This window comes from Pinus tabuliformis, chromosome 6 (genome assembly GCF_031772625.1).
Source record: "Pinus tabuliformis cultivar Carrire ecotype Pingquan chromosome 6, CPIR1, whole genome shotgun sequence".
In the NCBI taxonomy this organism is placed as follows: Eukaryota; Viridiplantae; Streptophyta; class Pinopsida; order Pinales; family Pinaceae; genus Pinus; species Pinus tabuliformis.
Genome location: NC_142292.1, coordinates 854311408 through 854338649, shown reverse-complemented (window position 1 = coordinate 854338649; position 27242 = coordinate 854311408). Strand labels below are relative to the sequence as shown.

The following is a 27242-nucleotide window of genomic DNA, read 5'->3' as shown; positions in this document are numbered from 1 at the left end:
CAAGGCTTAGAAGGCTTGCGGCCAAGGAGAAAATCCATTAGCGCTTGAGAGAGGCCAAAATTGGCCTACAGCTAGGGCTGAAGGGTGAACAACTAAACTTGAGGGCCACGCTGGTGCTAGGGAAGCCCTAAAAAAAATACAAACTCTTGCCAAAAATGAGAATTTGCTTCAGATCTGCAATATTGCTCAATTTCACTGCAAAATTCCTTGATGTTGGCCCTGCAAAAAATATTGGAGACTAGATCTTACCCTCAAGGGCCTAGATCTAGCTCAAACCCCAACAAATCTTCTTCAAATGGCTTGGATCTCACCTGCACAAATAAAAATAAAAATACCCAAAACCCCAATATATACAAAAATTTAAAATAAAACCCCAAACCCCAAATGGTTCCAAAACAAGGGTTAGAAATTATTCTAAAAAATTAATTTACAAAATATATACAAATATACAATGCTTGAAAGATTTTTTGAAGAATAATTTTTTATAACAATGACAATGGCTTGATGTATTTCGAAAGATAGATATTAACCATAGTCTTAACGAAGTAAGAAAATCACATAAATTTCCCGAAGTCCAAACAAGGTCAACATGTGCCCACAGTCTATGAACTTGGAGCCCAAGGGCTAGGGAACTTGCAAACTCTATATATTTTCTTCAAGAAAACTTGTTAGACATATGGCTAATCAAATCACCTAAGATAGACTCACAATCTACCAATAGAATGTTCTTATCACCATCCAATGAATAAACAAGCTGACAAAAGTTTAAGCATAATATAGGAAAGCACATACACAACACATACCATAGATCAATGAGACAAAGACACCTTGAATTGTACACCCTAAATTTCAAACGTTCCCAACAGAACAGTGACATCACACCAACATTTAAAATTTACATCTGACCAAAGATGAGGAATAGAAGAAAAATACCTTCTATTTATAGAGAAATCCCTCCAAGTGGAAAATAACGGCTAGTTGGCTTAATCCCCGTCAAAATATCTCGACCGTTGATAAATACTTTATCAACTTTTAATCTCTACCATCATAAATATTTATTTTTGAGGAATTTTCGAATTTCTCATAAATCTCATTTTTATTAGTCCAAAAATAATTATTTTGAACTAATTTCCTCAAAATTTTGACTTTGACTTAACCACCAAGGTCCAAGGGATTAATTTTCTTAAAATATCTATTTTTGCCTTAGTGGGGTACCTCAAAAAATTAACCTTTTTTTTACCCACGAATTTTTTGGTCATTTTCCATTTCGGGAAATTAATTTCTCTAGAATTTATTATTTTTACTCTAAATTTATTGATTTTTTGGCTTAGGATTTAATTTATTTTGCCAGAAAAATTAATTATTTGACACACAGGGGGACTAATTATATTTCCACTCTTATATACTTTAGCCATGGTGTCTGATTGCGAGTGACCATGTACTAAAATATTTTTACATCAAATAATTACAAATTCAACATTCAAAGGGGGAATACCCATTCGTTATACACCTTCGTAATATTTACCCAATTCTGCGACAAAATATGATTTAGTAGACCAAGTGACTTGTAATAAAATAATTTAGCCAAATAGATTAAATTGTTCGCAAATCACTTTTACAATAGATTCAACTAAGAACACTAGGGCTCACCTAAGACTTTGTCAATAAATTCCACACTAGCTTTGGGGTTTAAGTTGGAGGGAAAAAACTCTTCCAATTAACCGTGTTTAGAAACACAGGTAATCTGTGAGGTTAAAAAACCTCCGAGGATGAAAGTAGTTGTCAAAATCATAGGCTTACCTAGGTTGTTACATAATAAAATGGTTATACTAGCATCATTTACATTACAACTTGCACAAATTGGATTTACAATGACATGATAACTGGTTAGCTGATGATTCTGAACTTTGAAAATTTGTGTACAGCTACTTCCTTGTACTTGTGACAAAATAGGTGCAATAGGCCAAAAAATTAAAATGAGAGAAAAAAAAAATTCTCTCCAATTGAAAATAATTAAAAAAGGTTATGGACATTCTCGAGAAAGGAATCAAGGAAAAGGTTGAGAAATCTCCATGATTTAAGCAAGGAAAAATCCCACAAAAATTTGTTGGTCCACAAAACGAATTATTTTCAAGGAAAATCGAAATTTTGCGCCAAGTTAGTTAAAGTTGAATGGGAATTTTTCGAGAAAGAAAATTAGAAAAATATTTTTGAGGTCCATCTAACTCATCAATTAAGGAGATCAAATTATTTTCTCAAGGTCAACACAAGAAATCAATGGATGAGATTAATTGGACGTGGATAAAGCTTGGAACTAGCCATTTTATTCTGGGATCAAGTCAAATTTGTGCAAGTCATGGGACCTAGTCGTTTCCACTTGGAGAGGGATCCAGATCTCTCATTTTTTCTATAAATTGAGCTCATGCTCCACACTGTAAGTCATCATTGGTCAATCTCTAATCACTATAAACGAACTCTTGGCTGAGGAAGCTCCACATTTTTTGAGTAATATAACGAAGTCTTTGGGGTTAATTTTGTGGCCTTCTTCTTCCACAGATATGGTATGATTTTTTTATTATGTGCTTAATATTCTACTAGTAATGATCTAATTGTTATTTCCATTTTCTTTCATAGATTTATTAGTGTATAGTTATTACACTGGTATTTGGGTTAGAGAAGTATTCTATATCTAAACGGGTTTAGTGGATTTTCGATTAAATACCCCAAATTTCCTCTTCATTATACTATCTAACGCCTATGGATGTAACAATATATTTTGAAGTTGTGTAGAAATTATTTTGAATCAAATGGTTTACTTGATTTAAATTTAAACTCTTGTTATTTCACTAGCCAGTTGTGGATTTACTATTTGCACAGGTATCTTGCATTAGTTCTTGTGTTTAGAGAAACATTTTGAAATTTAATTGATGTATCAAGTATTTCTAGATCTTTTGATTCATTGTGTTATCCAACTCCTTGTGATCTAACAATTGTATCCAAAGTGTGTAGAGATCTCAATCGTGATGGTATGTTTTCGATTAAACTAACCAACTCTTGAGCATAGTAGTGGAAGAAACCACATTATAATTTCTAAAGGCTTATCATTCCAGATTATTTTTTGTTGCGAGGGATTCTTGGCCTTGTCTTGTGAAAATATTTATATCAATCTTCATAATTGTATTTGTCAAAAGAAATTTTATTGTTAAAGAAATTGACTTATTAAAGCATGGGTTTCATGCTTGGGTCAATGATTTATAGGTCAAAAATTCCATTGAAGGCTTCTAGGTTTGGTCATGAGTCAATAGAGTCATTGTCATTTTTATTAGACCCTTCTTGGGCTTTTCTATCATGTAAAAAGAATTATTTTTTAGTCAAAAAAGGTTACTTGTCACCTCCACACCAAGTCAACCATGTCCTCATGAAGTTGGTCTAGATTAGGGCTATTCGTGTTGAAAAGTGTAACTAGATTTGGTCTTCATAATGACATGTAATTATGATTTTATGTAATGAGATGTAAAGAAGAAAAATAAAATTATTATATTGACTTGCTTCATGGGTTTCATGAGCAAGAGATTTTATTTTTGAGTCAAGACTCCCATTGAGAGTCTTTAGGATTTATTCGTCATCTAGTTATAAAATGTTAAAGTCATTGTCATGTAATGAAGTCTATATTGTCTATGTAAAGTATCCTCCAAGACCTTGTCACTTATCCTCTTCAAGTCGACCTACAACGATGGAAGAACATGCTAGAGATATGTCGCAATGAGTGCCTCTTGAGTATATCCATAGGGACTTGCACACAGTCACAGAGGCACGAATTATTATCCCTCGATTCCCTCATCATGTGCAGTAGGGCACAAGAGATTCACCTTAGGCGGTTGGATGTGACCCCAAGCATCATGGATAGGAGAAGAGCTTTCCCGTGGGGGCAAACAGACTATGTGCATGTTGGCACGTGGAGGCTCAGGGATGACATGGTATGTTGCAGAGGTAGCATATGCTCTGCCCTCGAGTCACCACTTGAGGGTATGCTTATGGGGGATTTGTATGACACACCTTCGGTAGGGCATTACGAAGCATTGCAGGGGCATGCAGTGCAGTGGATGATAGACCTTTTCTACCAGAGGGCACATAAGCTTCTGTCAGTTTTTGGGTACACCATCCGAAGACAGGATGGTAGAGTTCGTTGTATGACCAGGCAGGAGCAAGGTCGTGGGGTATACACCAGATTATCCCTTGATATATGGAGCCTATACCCGTCGTGATTAGAGGTGAGGGGTGGATGGATCCCAGCAATTGTCAGAATTATGTCACCACAAACATGGGAGCAGGGGTTCGATTGATGAGTGGATCACTCTACTTCGAGATGAACAGGCTCCTGACAGAGAGTGATCTAACTCATTCCTAGGTTAACACATGGGGGATCGTTGAGACTTTCACCATGTGGTGGGGCAGGTATTCACTGTTGTTGCCCAGGATCAGGGCTAGCCATGGGGTGGGAGGTTCAGGCATTGTCGAGATGTCCTCACAGGTTTGGCATAGCTTCGATCATTACTTGTATGGTGGTTGAGAATTCCACTAGAGAAGGACCCAGTATGAGCATGTTAGACAATCGATTATGACTAGAGAGCCGCAGCATCAGCATGGCAGTTTCACAAGGATGTAAGGAAGCCTGAAAGAAATGTTGATGCTCCCAGTTCCAGCAAAGGCAAGAGTCAAGTTGACATTGGAAGAAATCCTACTCCAAGAAGAAATGCAGATGGTGTCAAGGATGCACGAACCAATGGTTATCATCAAAGGATCCCAAGGCAAAATGACTTCAGAAGTACATCAAGGAAACCTTCTTCTCCTAGGTACCAAAGTATATTTCTTGGTTATTGCTATTCTTGTACAAACTTTGGGCACATGACAAAAGATTGTAGGCCTTATAATGATCCCCATCAATCTCCGAGAAGCAATTTCACAAGAAGAAGTCATGAATTCCTATTCATGAACAACATAGAATGCTTCAAGTGCCATAACATTGGTCATATGGAACGTAATTGTAACTTGATTTGGGCACCTACTCAAGCTAGAACTATTCCAGATAAGAACGTTACACAAGTATGGAGAAGGAAGCAAATACAATCCAAAAGTCCCTTGAACTCTCCAGCCAACAACACATGTTGTTGACCTGATCTTCGACAATCTAAGTATTTGATGGGGAGACTCTGCCAAAAGGAAGATCATGCATATAGTTAGGGGGAGCTTATGATGATTAAGCATTCTTGCAGAAGCCATCCATGAATGGACCTTATGAAATTCATGATTGACAATCATTCTTTGATAGATCATTTCTCAAGAACACTCCATTGAAGAACATGATCTCTTATCTATCCAATGGACTATTGTTGACGATCTCTTCCATTTTGATCACAAAGCAAGCAATATTTCTTGAGCTAAAAAAGTTTATAAAGATAGGGGGAGTTGGTTCATCATATGAAGAAATTCAAACACATATATCATGCACCACATTGCCAAAAGAAAGAGCACCATGACAGGGGAGTACCATACCTATGAAGACCTACTATTGATGAAGAAAAGAAGCAGCTTGACAGGGGGAGTACTAGGGCACCCCATTTGTCATTGATGTCAAAGGGGGAGAGAATGTTGAAGGGAAAGAATATTGCCATCAATGACAAAGGGGGAGATTGTTAATCAAGGTTGTCATTGACGTCAATATGGCATTATTGGAGATGGCAAATATTCTTGTGATTGATGAACCTCGTGAAAACCCTAAGGTGTGAAATTATAACCCTAAGTAAAATACCCTAGGTCTATGTTAATCTAATGTTGAATTCCTCCTTTGCTTGTTAAAGAACCATAAGGCGAAACCCTAACCCTAAGTCCAACCTCAAACCCTAATTCTTCATGGAACCATTAATCCTAAATACATACCTTTATAAAATAACAAAATCCTATCCTAGTTTCCTTACGAAAGAAATCCCTAGTATAAAATCCTAAATCCTAAATTCACTTGACTTAAATCTTATAATAAAATCATAACCCATGACACTTTACCAATTAGCAAAAAGAATTAAAAAAAAGGGGAAGTCTTTCCTATACACAATCTAATTAAATGACCAACCGATCATATATATCCAAAAGCCTTTTATGTTGGGTGAAAACTTTATAACATTGAAATACACATTGAACGTTGCGTATTTTAAATGATCGTATTATTCAAGCCTCCAGAACTTAACCATGCATCTCAACGATCATACCTCCTCAATGCTCCCCACAAACCCAATTCAGCTCCACCATTCATATGGCAGCTCCATACATCACCATTCAAACCATTTCAAGTAGATATATGTATACACGTGAATATCATTCATTAGATTATTCTTCACGGAAAATAAAATCAGAAATAAAAATATAGCGTAGAAGTTCACATCCCGTGAACTAGCTGGAGGACGCTGAGGAGAACAAGAATTATGTTTAGAAGAATTTTGGCGTTAAGCTCAGACTACACGCAAAATTTTGAAGCTCGGACCAGAGATAAACAGTAACAGTCACAGCTATGAAACTTCGGTGAAGATAAATAGAGGAGCATAGGGAGAGCAAGGAGACCGAGGAGGATTTTTGAGAGGAACCTGAGGGCACGCATTCGCGTATTACCTCAGGAAATCTTTAGCGGGGATGGTTTCTTCTAAGCGTTTGAAGGAAAGTTTTTTTTTAATTTCATTGATAGTATTCTAAGCAAAATTGTTTTACCCTACAGTGGCTTCACTATACCCGACAATGGCATCACATTTCTTATAGTGACATTTCTCGATCTTTGTTTTGGATGAATGATCTCTTTTTCACATAGGGAAATTGATTTCAACATATCACGAATCTAGATCATTCTATGTCTCGATGGCACAAGTATTCTCTATTTGGATGGCATTATGACTTTATAACTCGCATTTTTGTGTGGCTATAGAACTCGGTAGTTACGCATAGATACAAGACTGTGAATTGTGTATAACATATCGTAATATATGTGGATCAATGGCACTGAAGTTCAGTTGGGATAGCACTACGTTCGAATGTGGATTGGTTAAATTTGACCAGCCTTGAAGGATCTGAGAGCAAACTCGCAGAAGAAAATAAAGACCATACCTCGATATGCCTGTGACTGAAATTCGACACTGAAAACTAATCTGAGGCCAGATTTGAAATCCGTTAATGCCTATACAATGTTGCATCTCATTAACTGTTGGTTTTGTAAATGAACCTTGAAGAAAGCTATTGAAGAACCATTGTAGGCAGTGATGAATTGTCTAAAGACATTCTTGATTGGGCATATTTGTTGAACTTGATTGATTGGGCAAATTTATTGCACAAGTTGGGTAGCCTTGTTATGCTTGGATAGAAATAACTTGCTGGAGTCTCCTCTTGTAAACAGAATAGGGCCAAGTTGAGGTGCCCTCTAAAGTTACTTTGAAGAGTTTGAAGACTTGTCTGAAGAGTATCTTGAAGACCTTGCTAAGCAACCCTTTGATGTAGATTTGGAGAGGATGTTGAATACCCTTTGCGGTTGTTCATTGAAAACATCTTGGAGCATTATTGAATTTCTTGTTGAGCTTGTATAAGCCTCTTTGTTGAAGCAACCTTTCGAAGATTTGATTGAAGACCATGATGCGTTGAAGACATAATGAGGTGATTTGGAGACTTTGCTTGGGTACAATGAAGTGCAACGGCAATACCTTCTAATTGACAAGGTTGTCATTGATGATGTAGCGTGGAGATTACAGTGAAGCTGAAGATTGACAGGGTGTTAAAATTGGCAACCAGGGCAAAACTTCATGTGGGTCATCTTATTCATGGCTGATAATATTTTTATTAGATTCCTCTCGTCGAGAGGTGTAGGATTGATATAAAGATCATCCGATTCTGATAAGTATTCATGGAGATATGAATTTATTTTGATTATGGAATTATTATCAAGCCGACCTACAACTCATGTAGGCTCAGAAGCCCAACAGTCGCATCTATTCACCCACCAACGTTGTGTATAAATATAAGAGGACTTTTCCTCATTTGGACTCATCTCATCACATCTCTCTCTCTCTCTACTATGCAGAAATGAGTCTCTTCTCTACTGCGCTGAAATGGGTCTCTCTCTCACACATTTGAAGCCGGAAACTGCTGAAACTGAAGCTGCAACTGCAGAAGTAAAGATTGACTTGCGTGGCCTAGAAGATCTCCTCTTTGGAACTGCGCTGTAGGTTCATCTGAACCTCCTCTGAAAGCCGCAACTTTTGGTGGTGGAATGAAGTCAATCTGATGAACGGTTTGCAAGATATCGACTGCCCTAGTTTGAAGCCGGAAACTGCTGAAACTGAAGCTGCAACTGCAGAAGTAAAGATTGACCTGCGCGGCCTAGAAGATCTCCTCTTTGGAACTGCGCTGTAGGTTCATCTGAATCTCCTCTGAAAGCCGCAACTTTTGGTGGTGGAATGAAGTCAATCCAACGAACGATTTGCAAGATATCGTCTGCCCTAGTTTGATAATGAATCTGCTAATGCTGATGTTGTTGATCTAGGGTTTGCTACTGCTGATATGAATTAGATTTATTGTACTATTTCTCTCTGCTGAATTATTGAAGATAAAAGAAGATTTGATCAAAGGGTTTCCCCGCACATTGTGGGGTTTGTCCCTGGCTAGCCGCCACATCTTGTGTCTCGTCTTGGCTTGTTTTCTGTCGATCGTTTAATGTTCTATCTGCACTTTACTTTATGTACGTGTGATTTCTAATCTTTGGAATATAATAAGGAAAATAAGTAAACTGTTATAAGCATAGAACATACCATAACTTAACACAGGGTTCATTGAAGAAGACTTTGGGAGCCGTGAAGAACAACCTAACATATCTTGACAAAGCAAAGCTAAAAGATTGGTGTCCTTGGAGTTGGTGCTCCTAAACTCAAGGTTGGTGCCTTGGATAAGATAGGGTCGAAACCTTAGAGGTCGAAGCTTCACAAAAGTCCAAGTAGGTGCTTGGCGCATCCCATGTTGGAGCCTAGGTGTCTTCATCAAGGGTTGGAGCCCTACCCATATTGTACTTGATTCATTATAAAGATTATAGTAATAAAATTGTTTACTTCTATTATCCATTTTTGTGTTCTAAATATAAGTGATCTAATTGGTAAAAGTAACAATTGAAAATAAATACTGATTCACCCCCCTCTCAATATTTCCAACAATTTGGACATAGCTTGTATACAAGCAAACATTTCATATTTTAAATTTCTTCAAATAGTGCTTCATTGATTTTGTATTAAATACTCGAGAATATTTTCTAAACTAAAGCAAGTGATGGGGTTTACTCCCATCACTTGATTTGGTTTCTTGTACATTATTTATTTGTTTTAGATATTCTCTCTACACTAATTGTGTCTTTGTTTTGCAACCCATAATTGGAGTGTGGATAACAGGAGGCTTGAGGAAAACTCTTCTTGCAAGACCTCTCAAGCATTCAAGGTTCATCTTCAAGGAGTTCGTGGACATTAGAGGAAGGTTTCCATCTAGCTATGTCATGGACAAGATAGACTAGCTCATTTTCTCTTGCAAGCGTTCATCTTTCATTGGAGGCTAATCTTTGGGATACCAAAAGACACCTACCATCTTCAAAATTGAGAGCATTCTTGTTGTACTTGTCTTAGTTTCCAATTTTGACTTTCAAGAAGGAAATCTAGTGTTTGAAAAGCCGCATATGTTGTAAAAGATTCATCTTGAAGTTTTAGTAGAGATCCTTTGGAAGGTTTCTCATCTTTGTTACAATTTAATAAAAAGACAGTTTTTCTTGTGGGAGCTTGGGTTTCACCCAAAGCATCTTGTTCTCCTTATTTAGAAGGAGAAACATGTGGGTGGATTGATCTTGCATTATTTTCTTAGTTTTCATTTGGCATGCCTTAACAATTGACACAATCTCATCATCACAATCTAACTTTCTAAATTAGATTTTGCTACTAGTTTCCATTTTATGCCTTGCAGTTTAAGTTTTGCTTCTAAGTACAACTTGGGATTTCACTTTGGAGCCACTTATTATATTATATGCAAGCATCTCAATTCATGTGACAAAATTTTATTTAGTTAAATTGGCAATTTGCTTTATGTTTGCCTTACCATAGGCTCATTGGTTATTTGTTCATTTATTTTAAGTTATATGCTCACTTTGCAAGCATATCATACTTTGAAGCTTATGTTCTTGTATCTTGTACAATTTTGAGAGCAATTATTATCTCATTGAGCATATTTCCATTTACTTGAAGCATTTCCTTTTTTTGAGAAGCATTAGTAATCTTACTTGCATAGCATATCAGGCATTTTAGCATAGTTGCATTTTAATTCAATTTACCTCCAAGCATAAGCTTGGTTGATAGAAATCATAACGAAAAGTCTTTATGGGAAAATTCTTCCAATTGGTACAAAGTAAAGTAAAAGTGTGTGATCCTTCAGTTATGGAGGTGGCTTGTTGTTGAAGAATCTAGGGCAATTAGGTATAGTAGGATTCTTCTTTGACTTGATAACAATTTGTGGAGTTGTTTTACTTTTTCTTGTTAGCTTAATCTTCCTATTCTTATTATTAATGCATGTGTGTGTACTTCATCAAACTGCTACCAAAACATAAGAACAAGAACACAAAATTTTGGCTCTCTGCCAGGGCCAAAACCTGTCTTCTCTTGAGAGGAAAACCCTTTAGTAAGTTTCTCTTACTGAAGCTTCTTATTGATCAATGCCAAACCCTAGACCCTTGATTTGAATATCCTCCAAGCACAATTCAAGTCCTTCTAGCACTTTGTTTCCTCGACACTTCCTCCTTCTCCTTCCAACACTTCGTTCTTCTTTCAACTGTTGATAGACCTTGTTGCACTTGCTCTAGAAGAGACACCTTTTGATGAGTCCCTTTTCTTGTGATGATCCCTTCCTTCTTCTTGACCAAATGAGCTCCTTCTTCAAGGTGTAGGTGCAGACTTGATATGACTGTCCTGCAGCCCTAAATTCTCGCACGTGTGTTGATTTACTTGATATGGTAAACTCTTTTCCTCCTTCGCTTGAGTGTCCTTCTCCTTCGCTTGATTGGGAGGCCTTATAGGCCTAGGTTACTAGCCCAATTAGAGAGATATGCCAACTGTGGGTTTCTGCTGTTATGACCACAGGCAACCTTTCTTTTCCTCACACATGGGACCATAGGTTGCCCTAGAAACAATCCTTTAAGGTTCGGTGTTCTTCCTTCCTTCGTTGGTGCACTAGAGGCTCCCTTTCTCATCTCTTTTTCACCCTTTACTTGCTCATTTACTTCGCTGATTTCAGAGGTAAGTGAGTGCGTTATAGTGGAGTGGACAACCTCTATATATAGAGGATTGTCCCTCCCTTTAGGCCGACTAGAAGGCCAACTTCAGCACTGTTTGGAGATCGACTTGTTGTCTTACTTTGGATGGCTTCTTTGGTGGTGTCACATCCTTCAACGAGCCTCTTTGATGGTGCCTTTGCATAGGAGAGGACTTGACTTTGCTTGGAGGTATTCCCTTGACACTTAATACATGGTGTAACATGCCTTTAAGGCCTTCAATATTTCATTTTGACTATTTTACTCACCAATAGAACTTAACATGTGCTAGACCTATTTCAATGAGCAAACAACTCATTGACATATATTCTAAAAATAATATTTCTTTTCTTGATTAAGTACAAATATCAAAAGTACATTTATGAAGGCCGAACCTAGTTACATTTCCTTCAACACTTGTCCCCTCGTAGGAACGAAGGCACACACTGCCTAGTAAGGCTCAGGGGAATGGTATCGTTAACGACACCACTGTGTCCTTAGCCCCTCTTTCTTACAGTCACCCCAATTTTTACCCTTTGGTAAGAGTTCAAGACAAGGTTCTATCACCTAGACTAGGCATTTAGCTTAAAATTAACCAAGATGATTGCAATAAATTTTAGTTTAACTGCATATAATATTAACACATTTTACTTTCAGGCTATTCTATTTGCAAATTATTTATGTATTTGCCATGATGAAAATGTTTGAATTTGATTATCTTATTTAGGCAAGTATCATCTTGTTCATTTTTGCAAATAAAGTTTTAGCTTGTTTCATTTGCAAGTCATTTTATATTGCTTCCTTACATGCTCTAGCATTGTGAAAGATTATATTTTGAAAGCAAATTTTATAACTTGCAAGTGATATCTAATCTTGCTAACATCCTTTTGTTTGATTAACAAGGTTACTTGTGTTTCAATTTGAAACACTTCATTTTTTAGAGCAAGTATTATTTATTTTTCAATAATATTGAAGGCACTAGTTTTATATATGTTAATCTTTGATTCATGTGTTGATCGTTATTGAAGTATATTTTATTTCATAGTGCTCATTATATTTGCTCACAATCTCAAGTAATTCAAATTTGACACTTCCTAGACACTTCACATCATCTTTTAACTTAGATTTTCATTAGGAACCAACCCCCTTACCCTGCCTAGGAGAGAGCTTAAACGAAGAGAGAGTTGGGAGTAGCTGACAACCCCATCTTTGAAATTTGCCACCAGCCACACCTTGTGGGGATAAGGGCTTTTCTAACTAACTTAGGTGTGTGTGGAAGGCAGCAACATGGTGACTTGGTAAATAATTTATATTTTGCAAGTAATTTGACTCCATAAGGAACTAGTCTTTCAAATAATCTAATTAAATCGAGCTAATAATTAAACTTGTGAATCATCATTAACCAAGTTGCTAGGCCATTCAGTTGTGTCTTCCAGACTAGTTGGTTCCCGAAAGGTCTCTTATCCACACATTTCATAGGGACTACCCCCCATAAACAATTGTAAGGAGATAGCTACAAAGGAGAGGGTGTGGATCAGAGTGACAACCCCTGCCCTGAGCATTGTCACATCTTGCCTATACAATTTGGGCAGCAACAATGATCAACCACAAAAACTAGGCTATGTCATTGTTCTCTAAAAGGTTAATAATAAGGGTGTACAAGGTAAAGGCAAACCATTAGATGTGGAACCATATCGACACCCTCTTTAACATGAAAGTTGGAAAGAAAGAAAAAAATACACATCAACATTACCAAGAAAATAAATGCAATAATCAATGACACTCGCGGACGCTGGCATCAACGAAACATTACGCATTTAAATATTTTCCAAGACCAACAATTACAACAATGCACGGGATCAAATGAAGAGAAACCATGAAAAATCAAATTATCAAGGCCAAAAATAATTTATTTTAGATTGATGGATAATCAACAATGGCAACCATTGTTTTAAAAAACGGATGAGTCGACTCCGACTCAACCAAGTCAGATCGAGCCAGTGCCTGGACGGGTCGGCTTGGTGGTCGAAACGGAATGGCTAGCCAAGTTGTTACCGAGCCATTCATTGACTCGGTTGACAACTCGACTGACTCAGTAATGACTCGGCTGGCTCGGCTCTTTGACAAAAATCCTAAAGCACATTTGTCAAAAGTTGTTTCGCCTCCTACATATCAATGGTTGGGTTGTTGTTTATTGCATATTTATAGCCCTAAAGTAATCTATCACTGTGAGAAAGTTTTGAAAATTACAAGGCCGAAGTATGGTTATCCTAGTGGCATGAATTAGAAAACTGAAACAATGCATTGAGCCATACAATGTTTTTAAAAAGGCAAACATTCTAGCAATGGACTAATAAATACATATTTACCTCTGATTGTTCTGGAGCTTGACCAGAATTAAATCAAGGGTTTTGAGACTTCATTAGGGGCAGAGAATTGGTATTATTGTTGTTGTAGTCTAGTGATTGTCCTTAGGCTGAGGCAGAAAAGAATCTTGGCATTGGTGGCTAAGTATGAACTTTGTATTGGACAGTGCACTGGGTGCCATTTTGATATAATGGATATATTCATGAGCCTACTTTGATCATATGTTGTCTTCTCTCTATATTCTAAAGCTTTGTGTTTGGAAACATGAATGAAAATCTTTAAAATTATGAAAAATATTTAATGTATTTTTTACAATGACCGAGTCATTGAAATCAAACCGGCCGAGTCGATACCGAATCGGAGTCGGAGTCGGAGCTGACCCTCGTCGTTTCCGAACCGGAGTCGGAGTTTTAAAACATTGATGGCAACAAAAGAGAAAAATTTTGCAAAAATTCTATTCCCTGGTTTAATCCAATGTAGGACAATTAACGACATAGGTTTGAGGAAAACAATCTTCAAAATAGTATACTATGTAATCCATGTAATGACACTAATGGAATGTGTAGGGGTCAAATATATCTATTGTAGGTCAGCCTAGTAGTCGGACTACATGGGCAATGAGTGAGAATTTGTATGTATAAGAGGCCAATACAGTGATTATTACATAGATTGACTTATGATTTGATAGTTACTACGCAATTGGGTTATTTGGAGTTGTTCTCCTAATATCTAAGAGGTTATTGCCTAACTCATCATTATTCTATTTTTTGGAGTTATACCACAAGCCATTATTGAGTATACATTATTTGAAACGAGGGTTTCATGCTTTAGTATCATCTTTCATTACAATATCTATGACTTGCAAGCACATCAAATCACTTCAAAATAAACAAATATACTTAATATTTGCAAGAGAAACAATTCCTAGTGATTTTAAACATTTTACGTCAATTCCATATTCCACAATTTTTGGCAATATTTTGCAAACCAAAAGCTTGTCATAGAAAATATAAATTGCTAAATTAAATTCCCTTCTATGTTTTCACATATTGATCTCTGATCATTGGATCAAACATGTTGCAAACGTTCCCAAATCCATACAGAACAATTAAATTGTTATCTATCATGCTCATCTTACTACTGAAGCTTTCTTATTGGTTATATTTTTTCTTATATGGTATTCTTACCTATCTTGTCTACACACTTATACTCCAACTTTATTCTGTAATTTTTATTCTGCATTATGATACAATAGATTCATTCATACCCATTCAATTACCCTTTTACTTACAACCATACACAAACAGACAAAACACATCAAACATATTATATAATGATATCCAACCTGCTTCCACTGATTTCCAAATAGTTGACAACTTTATACTTTACCAAACAACAGCAAAAAAATTATATAACGATATCTAACCTGGTTCCACAGATTTCCAAGGAGTTGATACTTGGGTGACGAACATAATTTTCATCTCTTTCAACTTTGATCATCGACTCTCGAAAATGGATCGTTTTATATGGCAACTACAAACAAAAAGAACATAAATAGAAGCATTATACTAAATGACCAAGAAAACATATTTAATAGGCTAAATATAACTAATTTCCTTTCTGCAATTTACTGTAAGCCACTTTCCATAGAATAATCCACTATATATACAAAATTGAGAGATCCTGTAATTTTCAAATCACCTTATAAACAATTGTGAAAACAGAGCAGTTTTTTACCACCTAAATTAACTCATTATAAGTTGAAATTTGGAAAACTTCTTACAACAAAAAATCATTCTATAGTATTTCATAAAAGCAGCACCTAGTCAAACATGAAACATATTCAATATCATAGTACAAATAATCATGATATAATGTATGATACCGTTATTCACAACCCCCACTCACAAATTATCGAACCCAACACAAATAAATCAGAAACACCAATTCTGTTGAAAGAATTCTCATTGATGTCAAAAGTAATGGACAGTACTTGTTTGATGATTTGTGTGCACATTTCATTGAATTTGGTTGCAAGGACCTCTTAGAGTGATAGTGCTTGTCATACCATTTCGTTTGATAGGTGGCACATTTCATGGATCCTCATGGTTGGAGAAATATTAATTTTTAAAGATTGATGCCCCAATCAATGGGTTTCGTACCAGCATATTTCCTCCAAGGATTTTTGGCCTTAACTCTCATTGCAACCCCTTAAAGAAAGTTAAAACCATTGACCAACATCGTTGTGTTCTAATCAGCTTGAAAGAAGATGATGTGGAAGGCAAAATTGTTTTTCCTAGGTGTCTGAAGCCTCCTCTAAATCAGATTGGTTCACCTCTATCAGATTGTAATGATCCTAAAGAGGAAATACAAGTGATAACAGCAAATATTCTACGCAGCAAAATGCAAAAACGAAATGTTTAGCAGACACCCATATAAAAACTATAAATGGAGAACTTCTAAGCCATTTTATTAATTTTTTGCAAGCCAAATAAAATAGATGACGGAATGGTGCACCTAGGCTTGTCTCAATGGACAAGCAGGACCAAACCCAAGTAGGGAAAGGGCTGAGTTGAAGGCTGCCTAGATGCTGCACCACTCTACACTACACTGCCCAGAAAACTATTGCTCTGCAGAAGTTCAAATGGCTGGAATGGGTACTAAAACGGCCCAGAATATTATATCCTTTTAACCCCGGACTCCTTGGTCAAAACCCAAAAAAACCCAGAATGGATTTTAGCTGGTTTTGACATTGGTTTTTCAACCCCTTGGAGCCTCACCCCAACTATCGCTGCCAAATTCGACCTGCTGGAAACTGACTGCAAATCCACCTGCAAACTCCTCCAAAATGTTGGGTTTACCCTTGCTATCCAACTCCTAACTCCCCGAATGAACTCTTGGCCCGACCTAGCTGCTCTCCAAGCACCACGAAATTCTGCTGTGTGGCCTCTGCGCTATCTCTCAATCCAAAAATGGAATTGTTGGAATGTTGGCTTAGCTGGCTAAAAGCTCCAGCGAAAATTCCTATCCAACGTTGCTACCTTAGCTCCCTCACCTCTCAACACGCTGTGTGATCCCTGCTAGTCTCAAACTCCCTCTGTGTGATTCCTGGCTGCCCAGAAATACGCACTCCCTTCCTCTGCGTTGTTGTTGATGTGTGTCACTGCCCCGAAACTCCTGAAAACTCCTATAGAATAGCCTCCCTAGGGCAGGCACAGATGGTCCCCTGAAGTAGAGGTTGAATCTCCTGTGTGAGAGACTCGTGGCTAAACAGCGGGTAGACTCGCTAAACAGCGAAGTGAACAAATGTGTGTTTGTTTGCAAATTTCAAAGATGAAAACAAAATGAGAGTTGATCTCTCTTTATAACTCCTTGGGCCCCCTTAGCCTCATGTGGGCCCCTCCATCCACCCATTCAATTTTCCCTCCAAGCATATCGAATGGATAATTCGAACTCCTATGTGGGTGGCCTCCACATTCCACTAGCATCTAAATAAAGTCGATTTGGCCCCTAAGTCCCTAAGTCGAAAGTGTGGGGCCCCCTTCCTTAGTAAAAAATGTGCAAAATTGTGTAGCAGCACCCTGTTACTGATGTGTTTGAGAAGGGACATGACACAGGTCAGCTTCAATATAGTCATGTCTGTTCATAAAATATCATGTCGGCTCCAGCAAAAGACACAATGGCTCATTGGGCAGATCGGCCCCAAACGAGGCTCTCCCATCCAATATAAATTATCTCAGTTGTGGGCAATTTGAAGCAAGCAATTTTGTGATCTAACGCAACAAACCAAAGGAGAAGTTTGACTCAGATTTCCAATGCCTTGTGCTTAAGCGAATATTTGAAGGAAGGCAAATTAAAGATGCACTTTGGGTTCTTATTTCTTAGTTTTGGGGTTTTGGTTATTAGCAAATTTTGATCAGTTCATTTGTGTAGACCTTGCCCCTTAAAAAGCAGCTGAACTTGGCCTATTCTAAGCCTGAGGCAGGCCTGAAGTAAGGACAAAGTCGGCCCCTCTTTGAACAGACCCGAGCTTGCAACTTCGGCCCCTCTGTGAACAGAACCGAGCCTGAAATTTCAGGCCCTCCTATGGACATTCGGCCCCGTGTCTGAGGAGATTTTCAGCCCGCACTGAGTTTCCAATTTGGCCCTTGAGGCAGACTGTTTGAGACCTCCTTGTAACCTGATCTGAAATTTCATTTGTGCCAAGATTTGAGGACGGTTTCTAAGAGTTCCTAAGGCTGAGTTAAATATTGTGGTTGAGGATCATCAAGGAGCAGACAGTTGAAATTCTGATGTTTTATGCTGCAACAATTACTTATTCCAAAACTTCTTTCTTCTGCAATGTTAATTAAGCAATTGTAGATAAAACATACACCATATAAACCATATTCAAAATAGAAGTCAACTAATAACACAAGTAGACACAGAGAATTTAAGTTCAATGATGTTGAAGGAAATGTAACTAGGTTCGGTCTTCATAAATGTAATTTTGATATTTGTATTTATTCACGAAAAGAAATATTATTTTTATAATACATGTCAATGAGTTTCTTTCTCATTGAAGTAGGTCTAGCACATGTTAAAGTGCTATAGGTAAATCAAAAGGTCAAAAGAATTATGTTAAAGACCTTAAGGGTATGTTACATTGTGTATAAGAGTCAAAGAAGTCACCTCCAAGAAAAGTCAAGTCCCCTCCTATGCAAAGGCATCATCAAAGAGTCTCCTTCAAGCATGTGACACCACCAAAGAAACCATCCGAAGTAAGCACAACAAGTCGGCCTGCAAATAGTCTAAAAGTTGGCCTTCTAGTCGGCCTAAAAGGAGGGGCAGTCCTCTATAAATAGCAGCTTTGAAATGTGGGAAGAAAAGAGGCTAGAGAAAGGGTAACGTAGGATGAAGAAGAGGTCTCATATGGAAGCAAAAGGAGGAGAAAAGCCGAAGTGAAAAGGATTGTTTCTAGGGATAGAAACAGTCACATGTGCGAAGAAAGGGTGGTCAAGTTTGTAGGTATGTTAGCAGGGACAAACAGTCCATAAACTAGTGTTGATTGGGTTTGAAACTAGGCCTACAAGGCCTCCCAAGTCAAGCGAAGAAGCCTATCTCTCTAGGGAAGGAAAAGGACCCTAATTCTCTAGAAAGAACGAAGTGTCAGAAGAAGAACGAAGCGCCAAACGAAGGACGAAGTGCCGGGGAACGAAGTGCCGGGGAACGAAGTGCCGGGGAACGAAGTGCCGGGGAACGAAGTGCCAGGGAACAAAGTGCCAGAAGGAGGTGAACAAAGTACCGAGAAAACATAATGCAGAGAAATCGAAGGACTTGACTTGTGCTTGGAGGATCTTCTAGTCAAGGGTTTAGGTTTGGCGTTGATCAAGAAAGAAGTTTCAATAAGAGAAAACTTACCAAAGGGTTTGCCTCTCAAGAGAAGAGAAGTTTTGGCCCTGGCAGAGAGCCAACATCTTGTGTTCTTGTTTTTATGTTTTTGATAGCAGTTTGATGAAGTACACACACATGCATTAATAAGAAGAAAGAAGATTAAGTTAACAAGGAAAAGTAAAAAGACTCCACAAATAGTTATCAAGTCAGGAAAAATCACACCACACCTAATTGCCCAAGATTCTTCAACATGGTATCAGAGCTAAGGTGACACATCAAGGAAAGGGCATCTCAAGAACACTCATCAAGGAAGGACATCTACAAAAGTTGAAGCATCAAGCCAAGAAGTCTCTATCACATCAAGGACAAGAAGGTCTATCATCTATCATTCATCAAGGGAGACTACAAAGCTAGAAGAAGAGCCTTATATAAAGGCACCTACAAAGAAGAGCAGATCAAAGAGGGACCTACATCAAGCCACAAATCATCAAGCAAGCCCACTTGGAGAAGACATCTTGAGGAACATCAAGATTCAAGGAAAGAAAGCCATCAAGACTTCAAGGAGAAAAGAAGTCAACTACATTTCAAAATATATCAAGTATATGTCCCCTTCTGAATATACATCAATGTCTTTTTGCAAGGAAAGCAACAAATTGGTAGGTATCAATAACTTTCTTGCATGGAAGAAGAGGATTGATCTACTTCTCAAGGAGAATGAACTTCTAGAACATGTCAAAGGGAATATCACTATCCCTGCTAAGGAACAAACCCAAACCTTAGCCGAGTACAATAAGGATGAGACAAGAGCTCAAAGGATTCTAACAGAATCCATCAAGGACTATCTCATTCCTTATGTCTCCAAATCTGAAACATCAAAAGAAATTTATGATAAGCTAGTAGAGTTATTCTCGGTATCCACAGCCGGAGAAGTGATATCTCTAAGAAATGAATTGTACAAGATGGAGATATCGAAGGAAGGAATAGCTCGCTACTTCATGAAGATCTCTGAGATGAGGGATCAACTTCAAGAGCTTGGGGAAGTCATGTCTGATAGAGAAATGACAACTATAGTACTCAATGCTCTACCTGAGGATTGGGGCAACTCGACATCAAGCATATATGCCAAGAAGGAAGCAACTAGACTCAGTGAAATGTGGTCTCTATGCAAGACAGAGGAAACCAGACTTAAAGCAAAGGAAGATGTGGGATCAAAGGAGCAAGCATTTGCTACCATGGCCAAGAGAAAGGGCAAATTTGGCAAATTTGGTCCACGAACAACAAACAATAAAGACATGTCCAAAATCCAATGCTATGCATGCCAAGAATATGGACACTACAAAAGGAATTGTCCTAAGCTTAAGAAGGAAAACAACAACAAAAGAAAGAGGGAAGAAGCTCACATGACTCAAGAGGTGAAAGAAGAAGAAAAGAAGCAAAAGAAGGAAGATCCTCCCGATCTCTACTATGACTAACTCAAACTCTTTACTTCAAGTCTTCTTTCAAGGTCTTGAGTAGGATAGGAGCATGTAGGAATAAAATAAAAAATTGCACAAACATCTTCTAGAATCTAGAAGCGTGAATTACATAGAGTTCTGGATACTCATGAAGTAGCATTTATAATGAGAACAAAATGCATGGTTAGAAATATCTTCTAGAATATAGGAGCATGGTAGATATAGCTCAAAATATTCATGTAGAAGGAGCATACCAAGTATAGGACCTCATCCACAATGAAAGAATATTGATCATGATTAAGAATCTTAGAAGACCTCCATCATCAAAAGAAAAGAAACATTTGCAAGGCAAGGGTCTTTAAGATCCAGTGATGGAATCTTCAAAAGAAGGTTCATGAACCAAAGGAGATGTCTCATTAGGAATCCTATTCATGGGATTCAAGAAAAAGATGATATGCAGGCAAGCTACAATGAAGCAAGAAGGGCCACACCAAGGACAACCAAATGAAGCTAAGATGATCAAAGGAGAATCAAGATAAGGTATGTATGCATCAAAGTTTAGTCATGTTATCATTTGTATATTATTTAGTCATGGGAATAGTTCTATAACATGATCAAGTAGGTGAGAATCTCTTTCACCAATGACATGCTCGAAGGCATGTACTACAATGCAATAAAGGTCAACAAAAGGATATGCTCACATAAGGAGTATAAAATTGTTGACTAAGAAGCAAGAAGAAATGTTGACTAGTCCAAGAAGCAAGCAATGAAGAAGTGCTCTCACAAGGAGCATAAGGTGGTTGACCAATTTATCCAAAGAGAAGCAAATGAAGAAAGAGATCAAGCATGTGAAGAACACCATGATCACAAAGAATCACTATCTGACAAAGAACCATTGAACATATCTCCCGAAAGAAGGCAAGACAACTCTAACAAAAGAAGGAAGGACCCTTGACACCTATGAAGGCCTTGGAGATATGAAAGGTACAGATAATTGATTCTACTCTACAAAAGATGTTGTGATGAAGAAGCCATCAAGTGAAAGCAAAGCAATGTTGAAGCAATATCAGGATGAAGTCATGATGGGCTACTAGGTCGAAGCATGTAAACAAGCAAGTACAACGAAGCATCCATGAGAAGAGTATTCCAAAGCATGGACAAATGACAAAGGAGTAGCCAGATGACAAGAAAACTTGATGTATGACAAGAAATCCACTTTCCATGAAGGAAGCAATGACATGACAAACCAAGAAGGAAAGTGATCGATGGATGGTGCCTTACCTAGAAGAAGTTCGAACAAAGACTTCAGGAAATAAAGGAAAGGAAGGAGATCAAGCAGTTGAAGGGCTCGCGAAGATGAAGTTGCTAATGAATGAAAGAGTGCCTAGTTAAGAGGGAGCTCTAACAGGTTCCTGATTAAGAGGGAGTTTTGGATCGCCCCTGATTACAAAGGAGTGACAATTGTGCTTTTCCATTTCATGTATCATGCACTAGACTAGGACTAACAGCCGTAAGTCTAGATGAAGGCCATGAACGGAAATGTAGACATAAGATAGACACAACATCCTTGTCTTCACTTGGGAAGAAAAGAAGAAAGAATGGGAGGATTGGGTTATAATCTGGCATCCGATACTCTTTAAGGATGGGTAGGGCATCCAAGACAAGAGTAGGCAAGAGGACCGATATTTTTTGAGGGTTGGGAACCCAAGACAAGAATAGTCCTAGAAGGTCATACTCACTGAACACCCGGATGGGTATGTACCTTGAGAGACAGTGACTAAGGTGTCTATAAGTCATTGGTCTTGCCAACAATGTGCTCTGATCTATTGAGAGATAGAGTTGTCAGTCAAGGCCTTGCCGTGGAAACAATGTTGGTTATTATGATGCTATAATAGATGGATTGCAAATCCGGTTTCTCTTATGTAAATTCTTCAAGATTGAAACATAGCCAAACACCTTGTAATCTTGTATGAATACCTCCCTAGTTAAGAGGGAGTGTTGAAGGAAATGTAACTAGGTTCAGTCTTCATAAATGTACTTTTGATATTTGTATTTATTCAAGAAAAGAAATATTATTTTTATAATATATGTCAATGAGTTTCTTGTTTATTGAAGTAGGTCTAGCACATGTTAAAGTGATATAGGTAAATCAAAAGGTCAAAAGAATTATGTTAAATACCTTAAGGGTATGTTACATTGTGTATAAGAGTCAAAGAAATCACCTCCAAGCAAAGTCAAGTCCCCTCCTATACAAAGGCACCATCAAAGAGTCTCCTTCAAGCATGTGACACCACCAAAGAAACCATCTGAAGTAAGCATAACAAGTCGGCCTGCAAACAGTCTACAAGTCGGCCTAAAAGGAGGGACAGTCCTCTATAAATAGAGGTTGTCCACTCCATTACAATGTCAACCAAGCAGTTCTGAAATCTGCGAAGAGAAGAGGCTAGAGAACAGGTAAAGGAGGATGAAGAAGACGTCTCCTAGGGCAATAAAGGAAGGAGGAGAAAAGATGAAGTGAAAAGGACTTTTTCTAGGGCTAGAAATAGTCACAAGTGCAAAGAAAGGGTGGTCAAGTTTGCGAGTATGACAGCAGGGACAAACAGTCCATAAACTAGTGTTGATTAGGTTTGAAACTAGGCCTACAAGGCCTCCCAAGTCAAGCGAAGAAGCCTATCTCTCTAGCGAAGGAAAAGGTCCCTAATTCTCTAGGGTAACTCTCACACATGCGAGAATTAGGGTTGCAGTGTTGTCACACTAAGAAAGAACGAATTGTTGGATGAAGGACGAATTGCTAGGGAAAGAAGTGTCGGAAGGAAGTGAACAAAGTACCGGGGAAACATAGTGCAAAGAAAAGGAAGGACTTGACTTGTTCTTGGAGGATCTTCTAGTCCAGGGTCTAGGGTTTGGCATTGGTCAAGAAAGAAGCTTCAATAAGAGAAAACTTACCAAAGGGTTTGCCTCTCAAGAGAAGAGAGGTTATGGCCCTGGCAGAGAGCCAACATCTTGTGTTCTAGTTTTTAGGTTTTTGATAGCAATTTGATGAAGTACACACACATGCATTAATAAGAAGAAGAAGAAGATTAAGCTAATAAGGAAAAGTAAAAAGACTCCACAAATTGTTATCAAATCAAGAAGAATCACACTACACCTAATTGCCTAAGATTCTTCAACAAATGACCAGGGCAAAACCCACAAGGGGAAAGCCCAACCAGATTCTTCTTCTATTAGAAATCAAATGTTCGGCAGAGATACAGAGTACAATGAGAGATCAAGAGAATGAGTAAGGTCACCCAAATTTGAACAAGATGTAGCATGAAGATCATTGGTAGCAGTAGCAGATGCACACACTGAATCAACCTTCCCTTCAATTGAATCGACATTGAAGCACTGAATCAACCTCGGCTCGCCAAGTTCTGCTCTTACACTCCAAGTCTCTCTCTCACAATCTTCTTCAACTCTCTCCAACTCTCTCTCAAGTTTGAATTCTTCTTTAACAATACAGAAGTAGTGAGGGGAGAAAGAATGAGGCACATATATATAGGAGCAATGAATACATGCCATAAAGGAGTAACTTGCATGCCAAGAGGGAGAGTAACATATGCCCATTTAGGAAATGTAACTCATGCCATTAAGGAGGTACGCATGTCTTTGTAATTTATGCTTTTAAGAGAGAGTGTAACAGATGCATTAAAGAGTGTGTAAGAGGAATCTTTTATCACATGCTTTAATTAGAGCGTAAGAGAGTGAAGAGAAATATTTTATGACAAGCTTTTATTGGTGTAAGAGGAATATGCCATGCCAATCATGAGAGTGTAAGGGAACATTATTGAGAGCCATGATTGAGTGACTTTGAATTTCTTTTTAATAATAATATAATAGTATCATAAGAATAATAAAAATAATAATATTAATATTAATATTAATGATAAAGAGAAGCCAAAGGATTTGGATAAACATACAGAGAAACCAAATGAGTTAGCGGTGATCCAAACTCCTCGAAATCAACACGAGAAAAAGAGAAATAGCCAAGGACAAGGTGGAATAAAGCGATCCCACGTTTCTGAGAGTTCGGAATCAGACAAGGAAGTGCCAACTTTATCAGAAAGTGGTGAGTTGACAATTGTTACGACTACTCCATCTTCGGGTGTTTGGCAAAAAGTTCATAAGAAAAAAGGTAAAAAGGAGAAAACCAATTTATCTGGGTAATTGTAAATGTAGGTAGCTTGGTTACAATGAACACTTGTACCAAATACATATGGTCTTTATGGAAAATATATGAATGCACTTGTGCATCTGCTTATGTAACTTTTTTATTTTTATTAATAGAAAGCTAGGTTTTTTCTCAGAGAGAAAAAAATAAAAATATATATATATATATAATAATATTAATGATAAAATATCAAGTCAAGATTGAACTATTAGGATTGATTAATGATAAGAAGCGATTCATCAACAATACTTGATTACCAATTGATGTAAGGTGATTTACTATCTTGAGACTTTCTAATTTTAGACTTTACATTTTTAGACTTTCTATTTTTAGTCTTTGTATTTTTAGAAATTCTATTTTTAGACTTTCTATTTTTAGAAATTCATCCTTGAGCTGCCAATTTTCAACACAAACTTTAATCTATGGGAGCAGATCTTAATCTTGAAAGTAGACCTTAATCATTGAGAGAAGACTTTAATTTGATGAAGTTTTGGTAGCAGACTTTAAAATTTGTAGAAATATTGAAGGAGAAGTTTTAATTTTATTTCACAGATCTTGGACATTTTGATTTGTATCTTTTGGAGCAGATCTTAAACTTGTAGCTGAAGCAGACCTCTTGATAATAGACCCTTGAAGTCTTGGAGCAAGTTGTTGAGGAAAAGTAAGGATTTTGATGTTCTATGTATGAATTTGTCCTTTTAGAATTTGGATGATGTTGTAATTGGGTTATTGTCCCTGGTTTGGGAGCCGAAGAAGTATGTTTATCTTTTAAACTACAAGGGTGGCAGGGTGGTGCTAGGCATGGAAGTTGTAGCTTCCTTTAGGAGGTTCGCACCTCCTATTCGGATCTAGTAAATCTTAGAGTTGTAGCCCTTCCAAATGTGGTTGGTAAACCGGAAGTTGTAGCTTCCCTTGTAATATAAAAAATTTGTACATATATATCTTGTGTTCATTTGATGTGATGTTATTGCTTAATTGTTTTGATAAATTGTTGAAACTCACGAAATATTGATTCACCCCACCCCCCCCTCCTTAGTATTTCCAACAAATTCACCAAGAATACTTTCACACGATTAAGGAGTATAAAGTGATTGCCTTAAGTGCAACCACGATAACTTGTAATGGAAGGGATTTATTGCTAAGGAAAACAAGCCATACACTATAACTCACAAATCCACACATCTTCCAGGTCCCAACCCTTGATAGGCGATGAACTACCCCATCCTAATGTAGGTAATAACTACGATACATCATACAAAGCAAGCTCTCATTCCTTGAGCTACAAGTAGTAATACAATAAAGAGCCAATAAAAAGTAATAAAAGGCATTTAAAGGCGTGAAAAACCAAAGGTCGAGGTAACTCATGCATCCATGATTGCTCCCTCCTCGCACCTATACACCCAGGATGAGGTGCTCCATCATAGTCAGTCCCTTTGATCATGGCATCTGGCCATGAAGTCTTTTTCTCTCCTTTCAATGATTATACACATGGCACCTATCGATTGAAGAGTGTACCAAGGACATGTCACTTCTACTTAGGGGTTGAAAACACCTAATAGGATCGTCTATTAACCGCTCCTACTTAGGGAGGTAACATCATTACGTGAATAAAGCCCCAATTTCGGAAGAGAAGCCTTATATGACATGTTAATTTGCCCATTTCTTTCAAGCTTGGTACACTTAGATGCAATAATGATTAAACGTACCTAATGATTAAAGTTGTAGCACTGGATATTGTGTGTGATTGGCAAGTGGTTCCATCTATAGGTAACGATAACTTAATTGGAGTCCAGGTCCCCCATAGTTGCATATTGATACCCACATTGACGCGCTGAGATCCATGGGACTCCGGACAGTTGTAGAGCATCATTTGTATCCATGGGCACCTTCAACGCCCAAAAACTTCCTACACTTTGCCCTATACCATTTATGGGATGATGCACTTGGACCAGCATGACTCTAGTCGGCTTAGCCGTAATAGAGGGTCAAGTAATTGAGCCAAGGCCTAGATGAGGTTTGTCTTTGTTGAAGAATGTAACTAGTGTCGGTCTTCATAATTATATTTGAGTCAAGATGTAATGTATTCGTCAAAAGAAAGAAAAAAAAAAAATTATTGTAAAAGAAAATTATTTTTGAAGCATGGGTTTCATGCTCTTTCATTTGTTTTCTAGGTCAAAGCCTCCATTCAAGGCTTCTAGGTTTTGTCAAGAGTCAAAAGAGTCATTGTCACAATTATTAGACCCTTCTTAGGCTTTTGTATCATGTAAAAATAATTATTTTTGAGTCAGAAATTTCATTTATCAACTCCACACCAGGTCGGCCCTGTCCTGATGAAGTCGTCCTGATTTAGGGCTATTCCACGCAACAGAAGCAGTATAAATAGAAGTGAAACTCGACCTATTTGGTATCACATTAATCACAAGTTCGATCTGCAACTCTAGAGCAAGAAAAGAAGAGCGAAGGAGAAGGAAGAAAGAAG

The 27242-nt window shown here is 37.6% G+C and overlaps 1 protein-coding gene across 1 annotated transcript in view; it reads right to left on the bottom strand.

The window, feature by feature from the left end:
• LOC149261573 (putative RNA-dependent RNA polymerase 5) overlaps positions 1-27242 on the bottom strand; it is a 547055-nt gene that overhangs the window by 201143 nt on the left and 318670 nt on the right. The window contains exon 9 of the mRNA XM_089369746.1: positions 15153-15259. Coding sequence (XP_089225872.1) covers positions 15153-15259 — 107 coding nt within the window. The remainder of the gene's footprint in view (positions 1-15152; positions 15260-27242) is intronic.